This window comes from Pelodiscus sinensis, chromosome 6 (assembly GCF_052426305.1).
Source record: "Pelodiscus sinensis isolate ZL-2025 chromosome 6, ASM5242630v1, whole genome shotgun sequence".
In the NCBI taxonomy this organism is placed as follows: Eukaryota; Metazoa; Chordata; order Testudines; family Trionychidae; genus Pelodiscus; species Pelodiscus sinensis.
In genome coordinates, this window is record NC_143057.1 from 4531270 (window position 1) to 4544760 (window position 13491).

General features: G+C 48.0%; 1 protein-coding gene across 1 annotated transcript; it reads left to right on the forward strand.

The window, feature by feature from the left end:
• Nucleotides 1-299: 299 nt before the first annotated feature.
• CHRNA6 (cholinergic receptor nicotinic alpha 6 subunit) lies at nucleotides 300-13065 on the forward strand. Its single transcript, XM_075931320.2, has 6 exons — nucleotides 300-1056; nucleotides 3649-3788; nucleotides 4164-4208; nucleotides 6016-6125; nucleotides 6839-7817; nucleotides 10902-13065. The coding sequence occupies exons 1-6, from the start codon at nucleotides 978-980 to the stop codon at nucleotides 11022-11024; spliced, it is 1476 nt and encodes a 491-aa protein (XP_075787435.1). The 5' UTR covers nucleotides 300-977; the 3' UTR covers nucleotides 11025-13065.
• The last annotated feature ends 426 nt before the right edge of the window (nucleotides 13066-13491 follow it).

Genomic DNA, 13491 nt, shown 5'->3' on the forward strand with positions numbered 1-13491 from the left:
CAGAGAGGTGGCAGGCGGGCCGGAGGGCCAGCACGGGCTCCCTAGTGCTGGGGAAGGCCCTAAGCTTCAGGGGCCAGATCCAGGCAACCCAAGGGTCCCCGGGCCTTCAGTTCCCCACCCCTGCTGTAGAGATACACCATATGCTGTAATGGAGCCCTGCTTTCAGTCACAGCTGCTACACACTAATGCAAAATTAATAGTATTGTTTCAATAATCCACTCCAGGGTTTAGTGGCGCATGAGCTCCACTGTATAAAACTACAGCGGGGCCTTGAAATTGCGCTTCTGGGGTAGGGACCATCTTTCTGACTGTCTGGAAAAAGCCTAGCCCAAGGCAGGCATTAGCCTTCCATAAAAACGGTTCTGATGATATACCCGTTTTAGGATGAAGAACTAGAAAACGAATGCACAATTATAGCCGGCGATATCGTTATCAGTTTCAAAGTCGTGATGGTTTCTGATTATTGAGCCCTGGTGATCTCACATCTGCAGAAAAGCTTTCTCCCTCTAGAAAAGCAAACTGGTTTCATCTGCAAATCCCCCTGGACGTGCGGGATCTGTGAAAAAGCCGCTCCTAAGAACAGCCAGAGCTGCATCTTGTGGGCGAATGCTGTCGGCTGAGTGGAGGTGCTGTCTGGCTTACCGGCAGGAATCTCACAGCTCCCCTTCTGCTCGAATCACACGCAGGCTGGAAGGGGTGGAGGGAGACTGGAAACGCAATGATTCATCTGACTCGGATCATCTCGGTTCCCTTTTCTGCACACAGCAAGAGCCGGCCTCTCCCGGTGGTAGGAAAAGACACAGTGCACTGTTCGTAAGGATCCTCCGGCTGCAGATTTTGCCTCAAATGCAGAACTGAAAGACGCTTCTCCATCACCGAGATCATTCAAGTACCGAGGGTCATATGCATCTTGGGTCCTGTTCCTTTGCTTTTCTGAACCGTTCTTCTCCAAAGGGAGTTGTCGTCCTGTTTGGACGATGTTTTCCCAGACGTATCTAAGATTTCTTTGCTCCAGCTTCTGTCTGTGGGCTTATGCGTTCGTGTCCTTGCTTAAAGGTAGGTTTCTTTTTATCCTGTCTCTGGGAAATGTATGTTACCTCTTCCTGCTCCTATTTTCCTGGATTCAGCTCGTTTGAATGTGTTAACCACTTGTTTAACATAAAATAACCTAGTTGTATAAAAGTCCAGGCTCCAAAACCTGTTGTTTATGAAACCAAATTTTAAGAATGCAAGCTACGCTTTTTTAAAAAAAGAAAAGCATGTGTCTTTTCACTCTGATCATGTAACTTTTCACTCAAGAGCAGCTCCTCGGAAGAAGTGGGTTTCTCCCACTAAAATTCATGGTACTATATATTTATTTGTTAGTCTCTAAGGGTATGTCTGCACATCATGCTTATTTTGAAATAAGCTATTTTGGAATTTTTTTCCGAAATAGCTTATTTTGAAATAGCACGAAAGGGAGCCTCAAAATGAGTCTGAGGAAGGCTTCCCCGATTTGGACACGCTACCTTGATTTAGAGGCTCAGGCAGCTCTGGGGAGTAATTACTCTGAATGACCCTGGAGAAGAGCTATTTCGAAATAGCAGCAGTGTCCACACTACTGCTGTTGCAAAATAGCTATTGCAGAATAGGCATAATTCCTCATGGAATGAGGTTTACAGTTTTCAGAATAAGCCTTCCGTTATTTCGAAATTATTTCAATATAACGGAATGGCTGTGTAGACGGATTATTTCGAAATAACGGCCCTTATTTTGAAATACCTGTGCTGTGTAGACGCACCCTAAGGTGCCACAGGACTACATGTTCTTTTCTCTCTGGTTTGGTTCAATGAGAAAATACCTTGAGAGTATCATGGAAAATAGGAAATAAAATAGTTTCGTGTGAAGCCACAGAACTCCTGGAGATAGAGGCTTTTGTGCATGTTTTGCATGAATGCTTCCGCACGTTAGAGGTTTCTCACTAAATATTCCTTTCGCATCAGTTGTGTGGTGCAGTTTTCAAATGTTTACAAACCCACTGAGTTTCCAAGAGACTCGTGATCCCATGGGACGTGGCAGTTTTTGAAAAATCCAACCTGCCGTCGTTACCTGGACTCCAGTGCTGTGAATTGCTACAGCATGAAGGTAAACGGTACAAATAAAACGGGCTTTAAAATTGAGACAGATTTGAAAAATGAAGGAACGCTGGCTCGGGCAGAGCTCCTCACTCCTACCTGCTGAACAAAACCTTGTTTCAAAATGTGACTTCAGCGTCTAGATCTAGGGCAAAGACCATTGTAAAGCCAACAGAACCTGCATTTTGTTGGGAATATTCCAAACATGGTCTCATTCATGCCTGTGCCGCTTTAATCTCCGACACTCTGGCGGGCAGATGTTGCTTTTGCTCGCTCTTCCTTTTAGGCCTATGAAACTGTGATGGGAAACTTTGAGTTTTGCCCCAGGGGGATCTGACAAGCAGCTCATCCTCCAGCCTACGAACTCCATGGAGCCTGGTTTCACGGGACGGTGCGCGAGAGATAGGAGAGCTGAAAAAGAGGCTGCATTTAGTTGGTAGGAGGCAGTGACTGAGCGAGGGGGTGGGGGGTGAGTCCTGAGGGTGGGATGAAGGAGTTGGCTGCCCACTCCCACAAGCAATGCCCTGGCCACTCCAACTACAGCTGCTGAGAACAACTCTAGCGGGCTTGCTGTCAGCTCTGGCCATCTGTCTGTCTACATGCTTGCCCACTCCTCTTGCCAGGTGTTGGGGCACCCCAGTTCTCCCCAAAGAGCAGAGGAGCGGAGGGATAAGAGAGGAAGGCAGGAGGAAGTGTGGACATGCCTTGACTGTGAGGCGCTTGAGCGTGACGGGCTGACAGAGGGGGCAGCCGGGGCCGCAATTCAGATGCGGCAGCCAGCCTAGTTGCGTTTTTACAGCCCTTTTGAAGAGTGGCGGGAGCAGCTGCTGGCTAGACATTTCCCAAGTGAGGCTCCAAGGCAGTCTTGCGGTCAGGGAGCCAGACACAGGTCGTACGTCTCCTGAGGCCTGATATTCCCAGGAGCCGGGCCTGGAACGGTGCCTAAGAAAGGCACCGTCCCCCAGTGACACCGTTTGCCCTGTGCCGTACTGTTGTGACTGGGTTGGTCCCGGGTTAGGACAGAGACAAGGTAGGTGAGGCAATAGTCTGGACTGGACCAATTTCTGTCGGTGACAGAGACAGACGGAGCTGGCCCGAAGAAGAGCTGTGTGGAGCTGGGTAGCTTGTTTCCTTCACCAGTGGAAGTTAGTCTGACAAAAGTAAAACCCAAGCTGGTGAGAGCCAGAGTGTATAACTGCAGCCTGACAGCCACATTTGGGTTACACTCTGCCTCCCTAGACAGTGTGTAGCCATCAAGTAGTTGTACACGCTCTCTGCTAATAAGCTGCATCTTACGTCTATTCCGAATTTGTCTAGCTTCAGCATCTAGCCACTGGATCTTGCTCTACCTTTATCTGCTATCTCAAGGAGCCCTCTTCGCAATGCACCAATTTTGATAGGTGTTAGTACCCCACAAGCGTGCGTTCACACGTGGAGGCTGAGTGGCGGACCCGGTGAAAATCAGGCCTGAAATTTTCTCTCTGTGTTTCCTGCCTCTTCGGTAACTGCTTGCTGCTAATTTTTGTCAATGCAGGTTGCTCAGCATGTGAACCAGAAGAACGATTATTTCAGAAACTTTTCACCAATTACAACCACTTCATCAGGCCGGTGGAAAATGTATCGGATCCCGTGACAGTCTATTTTGAAGTGGCAATTACACAGCTTGCAAATGTGGTAAGGTTGATGACAGAATAGATACATGGGTGTTGATTTTAGACTCTGTTGCATGCACATAATGTACACGCGCAATCACAGCAATTGCATGTGGAACCCGAGTGGTTGCACAGGCAAATTAGCTGATGTTGTGTGTGCAGACAGTTTTCTTTTTCTGCTGTTTTCTTTGTGTATTATAGAGGCACAATGCCGTAATCTTCAAGACTCAGATGGTTAGAACTTTCTTGAGGTAACAATACAAGAAGTACAGAATCTGATTAAACTGTTAACACGGTGTGCCGGTGTCTGTCTGTACTGGACTACCTTGGAACTCTCCAAGGATGTGGTAATTGATGGGTGGGAATGAGAAGGGTACATCTATTTATTTCTCTCTAGGATGAAGTCAATCAGATTATGGAAACCAACCTTTGGCTACGACATGTAAGTGTCAGCCTTCTGCTTCCACGTGTGTTTTGCATCAGCTGTGTTGTGACGGTGTGTGTGGGCATGTGCTTTGTTGTAGTATCTTAGAGATGCAACAGAGGCCTTCACCACACACTACGGACTGAACTTTTTCATCGCCCTTGCAGTGTGTGCTCTGGGGATTTAGGTCTACATTGCATGGAGCAAGGAAAATTCCGTAGCCCTGAAAGATGTAGCATAGATCAGCCGTTAGGTTACAAGGCATTTCGGATGTACCTTTGGTTAGATTGACATCTCTTTATCTAAGTAGCATAGTATTGGAAATGATGTAAAGAGCTCTCCCATTTCCATTGTGTGTAATTTTCCACCCAGTGTATTACTGTGCATTACATTTCCTATCATTGGGCTTCGCCTATGCAGTAGGGACAATGAAATAAGAAGCTCTGCACACAGAAATAAATAGTTTCATACAAGCCATTTTAAATCCCTGATTCATCCAGAAGCCAATAATTTTGGATGCTTGGCAGAGCCATCAAATTTTCGCCAGTTATCCAGACATTTGGGGAGATGTTAGCTTGTGCTCCCCAGTTGCGCAGACAGCTAATTACTGGGGTGCCACACAACAAGATACCCATTCCTTCCTGGGGAGACCCACGCTTGTAGAGCTAACGGGCCTACCCTTGGCCTCTTTGTCCCATCGGTCTAATCAAAATAACCTTTGCCAGCAAAGGAAAATACTTGTTCCACTGAAAGAATTCAGGAAGCAACTTTTACCTCTCGGCTGTACGAGGGTAAAAAGTGAGTAGACTAGTAAGTGTCAGCCTTCTGCTTCCACGTGTGTTTTGCATCAGCTGTGCTGTGACGGTGTGTGTGGGCATGTGCTTTGTTGCAGTGTGTTAGAGATGCAACAGAGGCCTATACCACACACTGTGGACTGAACTTTTTCATCATCCTCGCAGTGTGTGCACTGGGGACTTAGGTCTACATTGCATGGAGCAAGGAAATTTCTGTAGCCCTGTCTGCCTGCCTGTCTGTCCTAAGCAATAGAGACTCATGCACTAAGATCCAGAGGTCTCAGGTTCCCCATGTTGATGTTACATGTACACAGAGGGACTGTGGGGTGGGTTTTTCCCCCCAAAAGCACTTAGAGATGTTTAGGTGCCCAACTCCCAATGACATTTAATGGGGTTTGGATGCGTAACTCCTGTAGGCGGCTTTGAAAAGCCCAGCCATTTTTTGCTGGGCCCAGACAAAGCTCTCTCCCCCATTAAATAGGGATAAATGAGAGGCCACGAGTCCCATAGGAAGGCCAGCATGTTTCAGCAAAAGACATGAGGCCGGGACTTGGGAAAGCTAGGTTCCATTTCTGGCTCAGTTGTTAGCTTGCTGGGTGACTTGGATAAATCGCTTCCCCTCCCTTGTGTTCGTCTGCCTTCCTGTGCCGACTGGCAGACCTCCAAGGCAGGGGTTGTCCTGTTTGAGTACCTACAGCCCTGACTGTGGTCGGGCCTCTAGGCTGCACTGTGAACATAATGGCATAATCTCCAATCTGATCTCCACACTGGACTCACCGAGGGCTAGTGGCTATGGAGCAGCAGGAAGCCAAAAGACAGACACATGATTCACAGTAGTTAGAGCCTGCTTCCCCATGCGTGTGAGGACAGAGTAAACATGAGCAGTGTTCTATGCATGACGATTATTGACTTAAGCCTGGTGTTTTCAGCTAGCGCTTGAAGATTTGGGTGTCGCATGCCAGAAGAAAGCAAAGGCACAGCATGTAGGGATGCAATGCATGGCTTGACACAGTTCCTTTTCCTTCCTTTAGATTTGGAATGACTATAAATTGCGATGGAATCCGACGGAATACGACGGAATTGAATTTGTCCGGGTGCCAGCGGATAAAATTTGGAAACCAGACATTGTCTTGTATAACAAGTATAATGCATTTTTGTTATTTGCCATCTTTCCAAAGGTGCCTGAGAACATAAAAATGGCCGTACTGGGTCAGACCAAAGGTCCATCTAGCCCAGTGTCCTGTCTGCCGACAGTGGCCAATGCCAAATGCCCCAGAGGGAGTGAACAGAACAGGGAATCATCAAGCGATCCCTCTCCTGTCACCCATTTCCAGCCTGACAAACAGAGGCTAGGGACACCATTCCTACTATCATGGCTAATAAGCATTGATGGACCTACCCTCCATGATTTTATCTAGTTCTTTTTTAAGCCCTGTTCAAGTCCTGGTCTTCACAATCTCCTCTGGCAAGGAGTTCCACAGGTTGACTGTGTAGTGCATGAAGAGCTACTTCTTTATGTTTGTTTTAAACTTACTACCTATTAATTTCATTTGGTGACCCCTAGTTCTTACGTTATGGGAACAAGTAAATGACTTTTCTTTATTCACTTTTTCCACACCAGTCCTGATTTTATAGACCTCTATCCTATACCCCCTTAGTCTCCTCTTTTCTCAGATGAAAAGTTCCAGGTTTTTTTAATCTCTTTTCATAGGGCACCCTTTCCAAAGCCCTCATCATTTTTGTTGCCCTTTTCTGAACTTTTTCCAGCGCTAAGATATATTTTATGAGATGAGGTGAGAAGATGCTGTTTCACTTCCTTCTTCATACAGTTCACTGTCTCCTTTGTGTTTCTAGTGCGGTGGGGGATTTTCAAGTCGAAAGCAAGACCAAAGCTCTTCTTAAATCTGATGGGATGATCACTTGGACTCCACCTGCTATTTTTAAAAGCTCTTGTCCCATGGATATCACCTTTTTCCCCTTTGATCACCAGAACTGTTCACTGAAATTTGGCTCCTGGACATATGACAAAGCCAAAATTGACCTTCTGATTATTGGCTCCAAAGTAGACATGAATGACCTTTGGGAAAACAACGAATGGGAAATAGTTGATGCTTCGGGCTACAAACATGATATAAAATATAACTGCTGTGAAGAGATCTATACCGATATTACATACTCCTTCTATATCCGACGGCTCCCCATGTTTTACACCATTAATCTGATCATCCCCTGTCTCTTCATCTCATTCCTAACGTTGTTAGTTTTCTATCTTCCATCCGACTGCGGTGAGAAGGTGACCCTGTGCATCTCCGTGCTGCTTTCGCTGACTGTATTTTTGTTGGTGATCACAGAGATCATCCCGTCCACCTCGCTGGTAATTCCGCTGGTTGGTGAATACCTGCTCTTCACCATGATATTTGTCACCCTATCGATTGTCGTCACGGTGTTTGTGCTCAACATTCATTACCGGACCCCCACCACCCACACCATGCCCGAATGGGTAAAAAGCGTCTTTCTCAAGCTCCTGCCCAAAGTCCTGATGATGACCAGGCCGGTAGAGCAGCAGAAGGAAGCCGGCTCTAAAAAGAGTAAGAAAGGGTTGGCCAGTAAAGCTGACAAGATGAAGCAACACGGAGACATGAAATTATACAGTGAGCAGCGATGCTGCTGCTGTGCGAAGGTGAATGAACTTGCCATGGGCAAGCGAAGCTTCAGCCATCAGCCCGTGAAATGGGAGACGGAGCACGTTGAGTACTGCCTTGAAGTCAGAGAGGTCATTAGCAATGTTCAGTTCATCGCTGAAAACATGAGGAGCCAAAACGAAACTAAAGAGGTAAGAGGCTTCTTCCCAGCACCCAACATTGTGAACCTTCCACTCCCCTCAGGGGATGTGAACGGGTCACTGGTTAACATCACCCTTAACTGAATAACAGTTAACCAGTCCCCGGGAACATCCACAGGCCAAGCCCCCCACAAAGGGCTGCCAGCTCCCAGATTGCGTGGGCTAGGAGCCAGTAGCCCCGCGGTGGTATCTAGGGCTCCACTGTTGTCCCTGTGTTTAAAAATCTGCTGTCTGGACCCACCAATACACATCTGTTCTGATTTTCTAAGTGGACCCTTGCCAGTACGTTATATAGTTTCATGGGCCCACATTTTCCACAGTGACTAATGATTTGGGGCATTTCCATTTCTGGGGCCTAGCCTGAGGTGCCTGAAAAAGGGCCTGATTTTCAGAGGGTGGGCTCACTGTCTCTTTCCTGGCAAGTTTTACCTCAGGGGTGGGGAACTTACAGCCCGTGGGCTGGATGGGGACTGACCCAGCCCCCCTGCAGCTGGGAGAGCTGGTGTTGGTGCTGCAGTCACTGGGGGCAGGAGGTGTCTCCATGTCGGGAACGGAAGGGCAGGGAAGCTCTGTCCCCTCCAGTGCGTGCAGGCTCCACCCCATCATGCCCATTGACCTGCTCCTGTACCTCCCTCCCTTGCAGTCCCCTCACCCCCAGCCCACTCCCTGACAGCCCTATCTTATATACTGTGCCCCTCATTTTTGGTCCCGTCCCAGAGCCTGGTGGGAGACCACAAAATCTACTAGCCTCTGGCCCTCCGGAAGAGTTAATCTGGCCCTGAGGGGAAAGCACTGAGCCTTTGTGCCCTCCCCTCGCCCCCCCAGCGCTGGAGTGTGAGGGGAGCTCCCCAAGTTACACGCGTGAGGTGTCTCTTTTTTACTGCTTATCCGTTGAGGGCCCCATCCATGAGGTGTTTTGTTTTTGCATCTCCACAGTGCCAGCCGGCTGAGGAAACAAGGTGGGTGAAGTAAAGTAATGTCGTGTATTGGGCCAACTTCTGATGGAGAGAGAGACGAGCTTTCGAGCCTACACGGAGCTCTTCCTCGGGGCTGGGGATGGTGCTCCCAGACCCACTGCTGAACGCGAGAGGCAGCAGATTGTGTAGCGTCTGTCCCGCCTTGCATTTAGCAGTGTTCATTTCAGAGTTGGTTTCCCAGCCCTGAGGAAGAGCGGTGTGCAACTTACAACCTGGTCTCTCTCAGCAACAGAAGTGGGCCCAATACACAAATTACCTCGCCCACCTTGTCTGGGGCCGGCCCGGCGACCACAACCCTGCATTTAAAAATGAGAAGGATGCTAAAAAGAGAAGGGGGCACAAAGGAGAAAATTGTATTAAAAGGACAGCATTAGCCACACTCAAAAATTAATATTCCACAGCTTATTTCTAGTAAAAATGGGCCTCCAAAGGGCTTCATGGCCAGTTTGGCTTGGTTACAGCTTCTCTGTGTTTTATATCCTTCCTGGACTTTGTCATGTGGGGGCCAATAGGGACTGTTAATGTGCTGGCCAGAAATATCATGAGACTAGAGCAGAGGCAAAACAGCACACGGGCCAATCTTAGGCCCTACGTAAGTGTTGCTGTGTGACGTAGTGGGGGGCTGTCTGCTCTGTGACCCGGTGCCCCCCTGAGCTGTGATGTGTGATTCCCACTGACTCACCCACATGTTGTGATGTAGTGTCAGTTCCTTGATGGTTGCTATACTGTGGGCTGTGGCTGACCCCTACTGGCCTCTGTCTCTGAGCACTGCCCAGCAGGTGGGCTGCCTAGGTCAAAGACCCAACCGGTCAGACCGGTTGAGGGCAGCGGGGGAAACTAAGGAAGTGAGTGTGCGGAGTAAGGAGCAGTCTTGGGCTGGAACCATGAAGGAGACAGGCTAGGGAGGGGGCTAGAAATCTAAGGGTCCAGGCACCCCATCTCAAGGGGGTCTGAGGCATCACGTCTGTGCTGTGCTGTATCCTAGAGATGCGATAACCCCTCTGTATTCTATTGGCTGGTGGAGTCTGTTCTTGCTGCTACGGGGCTGCAGGATGGAAAGGAACCCCAACGCACCGCAACATGCTGCTGCTTAGTTTTCATTTCAATGTGATGGTGTCGCTAATTCTATCTGGAGATGGTTTCATGCGGGATTTTGAAGGGCTATAACATCCGTGAGGGGTGTACAGCCATTGATTGTCCTGAAAGCACTTAGGTCTCGATTCAGGAAAGCACGCGAGCACACACTTGGCTCAGCCATTTAAGAACTTTGCTCTAACGCCTCCAGTTTCAGTCCAAAATGGGGAATCAGACTTGTAGTGTAGAGCAGAGTAACACCAGAATATCAGTGGTGAACCGGGTCCCAGATGTGAACTCTCTCTTGAATCAGTTGCCAAATTCTAATTTGTTACACCGGTAGAAATCTGAAGGAATTTACTCCCTTTTCTGCACTGGATTTCCCCAACTGTGTAACCGGGAATGGGATTTGACTAATTGCTGCTATTTTATAATTTATAATTGCTGCCTTAGTAAGAAGATTGGAATAAACACTTTCCTTTTGTCTGAGGTTTTTGAGATTTCTTTGGTTTTTATCCGAACCCTAAACTAATGAGATGGATTCTTACACCCCTTGTTTCTCCCAGCTTTCAAGTCGAGTTGAATTCTGCACTCCTGTTTATCAACGTTAACCTGGATTTACATGGGTGTAGCTGACCCAGAATCTGCTGCTAATGCTGACCTGTAGCATGGCTCTGTTGTGCGTAGCTGATGTGCATATTTAAAAGATGCTACAAATGCGTCCGAGGGTTTGCAGTTCAGTCTGAAAGAGTTTTCAAAAATCATTTGTAACTTTTGAGAGTCCAGTGTTCGACACCCTGAAGCACGGAGCTTGCACCTCAGGAAATCAAGCCCCTCCAATTGAGCATTCAGAAACTGAGGCAATCAGGAGTCATTTTTCTAAATGGCATTGCATGTGTATAGTCTGCTTCTCGGAGCTCAGATGCCCCTTACACGGTAAAATTATTATCATCACAGGATCAAATAAACCCATCCCATGCATAGTAGATTGAATGCGGTTTATCTTTTCTTTTCTGCCTTGTAGGTGGAAGATGACTGGAAATACGTGGCGATGGTGATAGACCGGGTCTTTCTTTGGGTGTTCATTGTTATCTGTGTGTTTGGGACAGCAGGGTTGTTTCTGCAACCACTAATAGCAGACACATAATCCCGCCAAGGTGGGTTTGTTTTTGTTTTGTCTGATTCCCTACTGTTTTGGAGATCTGTACATCCCCTCCACTTTCTCTCGTGACACTTGGCCAATCCGCAAAGGGCCCATCTGCAAAAGGGGTGCTGTTAAGGCGATGCTTCCTCCGGCTAAGAGGGGAGAGCGTGGCTTCCTCTTCCGACTGTCAAAGTTCCATCAACAGGCGAAGACGGCTCGAAAAGGGAGAGAGAAGGCATTCCCTCCTGTGGTCAATTTCAGACTGTTGCATATCGTTGTCGAGTGCCCACTGCCCGCCTTCAACGGCGGCCTGCCGGCTCTACACCTGGCTGATTACACCCTTAAATGGTTGGGCACCTTGTGCATATGCCGGTGATCCCTTTGGGGGATCTCTGTGGCAATTCCTGCTTCTTATTTTCTAGGGGGAGATGTTCAAAAGCTCTTAAGTGTTGGACTAACTTTGCTTCTTTTGGAGTCAATGGTAACCATTGAGATCAATTGGGGCAAAGCTAGAAGAGTAGGAATTTTGCCAGTGCCTTTGCTGACGTCAATTAGGCCAGCTTGGGAAATCCCACACCTAATGTATTTTAGCTCTTCTAGTCACACGTGCACCCTCAACATTGTAAGTGCTTTTTTGCTCTCTTCATACCCACTTAGTATTCTTCACTGCAGAGCTTGGATTATGCATGACGGTCACGCTGGATGCGTCCATGCCGGTTGTTGTATTCTTACAACGAAGCCATCAACTTGAATACTTTAAAAACCAAACTATGACACTCCTGCCAAGACACGTGGACTTGACTTGTTGCACAGCAGATGGTCTGACTGAAGTCAATGGACCTATTTACAGTGGATAAAGTTAAATGAGTGAACATAAGAACGGCCATACTGGGTCAGACCAAAGGTCCATCTAGCCCAGTATCCTGTCTGCTGACTGTGGCCATTACCAGGTGCCCCAGAGGGAGCAAACAGAACAGGTAGTCATCAAGCAATCCCTCTCCTGTTGTCCATTCCCAACCCCTGACAAACAGAGCTAGGGACACCATCCCTACCCATCCTGGTAAATAAGCTCAATTTACACACTAGGTAAATTGATGGAGATAAGTATTGATAGACCTTAAGTGCGTTGCTAAATAGCAGCTAAACTGGGTTTTTATACCTTTGCCTTGTTTTTACACAAGGTCTGCGTCTGGACATGCTCCTAAGGACTCGATCCTGCACCCCATAGTGAGGCCACGCCTATGCTATGTGAGAAATTGTATTTAAAATACGCAACTCTAGTTAGGAGAATTGCATTGCTGGAGTCAACGTACCTTATCTCAAATTTATCCCCTCTGCAGGAAGTTGACGGGAGAAACTCTCCCACCGACTTCCCTTACTCCTCGAGACCCAATGGAGGTTGACAGGGGATGCCGTCAGTGTTTGATTTAACAGGCCCTTACTAGACTCACTAAATCAAATCCCGGAAGATCGATTTCCAGAGCATCTGTCGCCGCGGAAGTAGAGACGAGGCCAAAGAGACAAAATGTCCATGGAAGTCAATGGTTGTTTTACATGAATAAGCAGTGGAAGTTCACGCCTCTTTCACAGGACAAGGGTTTTGACCACGATGTCTGTGCAGTGTGGCCATATGGTGTGGTTGATGTGTGTGATATGTAGCTCACAGGTCTGAGCAGCACAGTTTTCTGGGCTGAGGCAATTTACTACGACACAAAAATATTAGTTTTTAAAAAAATGCTAGCAGGTACTTAAGAACTAGGATTATTTTAGAGCATGGACGATTATTGTCATTTGAAATAAACAGACTCGCTCAAGCCTCTCTTGACCTTAATTTATGCCAGAAATTGGGGGTCTGGAAAGAATCTATTTTTCCTGTTACAGTTTGCCTGCTATACACTTCAAATGCTGTATTTTTATTTAAAAAAAAAAACCAGCGCAGTCTGGGATACAGTTGAATGCTGCACAATCATGTACAGTGCTTGCTCTGCAGATGTTTGCACGTGCATGGTTTACCTCATTAGCCCATGGCTGAATAAAGATGCTGCAGCATGCTTTCTGGAGAAATGTGTGTGGTTTTTAATGAACCCATTACTCTAGCCTGGAAGGGGGCTGAGGACATGGGTGGAAGAGCAGGAATGAGGGCCGAGGCTGGGGGGGAGGAACTGAGAACAGAGGTGGAGGGCACAGGAGTGAGGGTGGGGGCTGGAGGTGGGCAGGGAGGCTGCAGTGCTGAGGACGGGTGGGGGTGCAGAAGTGAGGGCAGGGCCTGGGAATGTTGGGGGTGCAGGAATGACGGCAGGGGCTGGAAGGGTGGGGGAACTGTGGACAGAGGCGGTGGGGGTGCAGCAGTGGGGACAGGAGCTGGGAGGGGTGGGGGACTGAGGACGGGGTTGAGGGTGCAAGAGTGAGGGCAAAAGCTGGAAGGGTTGGGGGTGCTGAGGGTGGGGGGAGGTGTTGGGGGACTGAAGGC

Bases quoted from the DNA above. Each gene is read 5' to 3' on its own strand.
- CHRNA6 (XM_075931320.2), top strand. From the start codon at position 978: ATGTTTTCCCAGACGTATCTAAGATTTCTTTGCTCCAGCTTCTGTCTG. The intron at 4,209-6,015 runs GTAAGTGTCAGC...TCCTTCCTTTAG, and splicing joins CCAACCTTTGGCTACGACAT to ATTTGGAATGACTATAAATT. The intron at 6,126-6,838 runs GTATAATGCATT...TTGTGTTTCTAG, and splicing joins GACATTGTCTTGTATAACAA to TGCGGTGGGGGATTTTCAAG.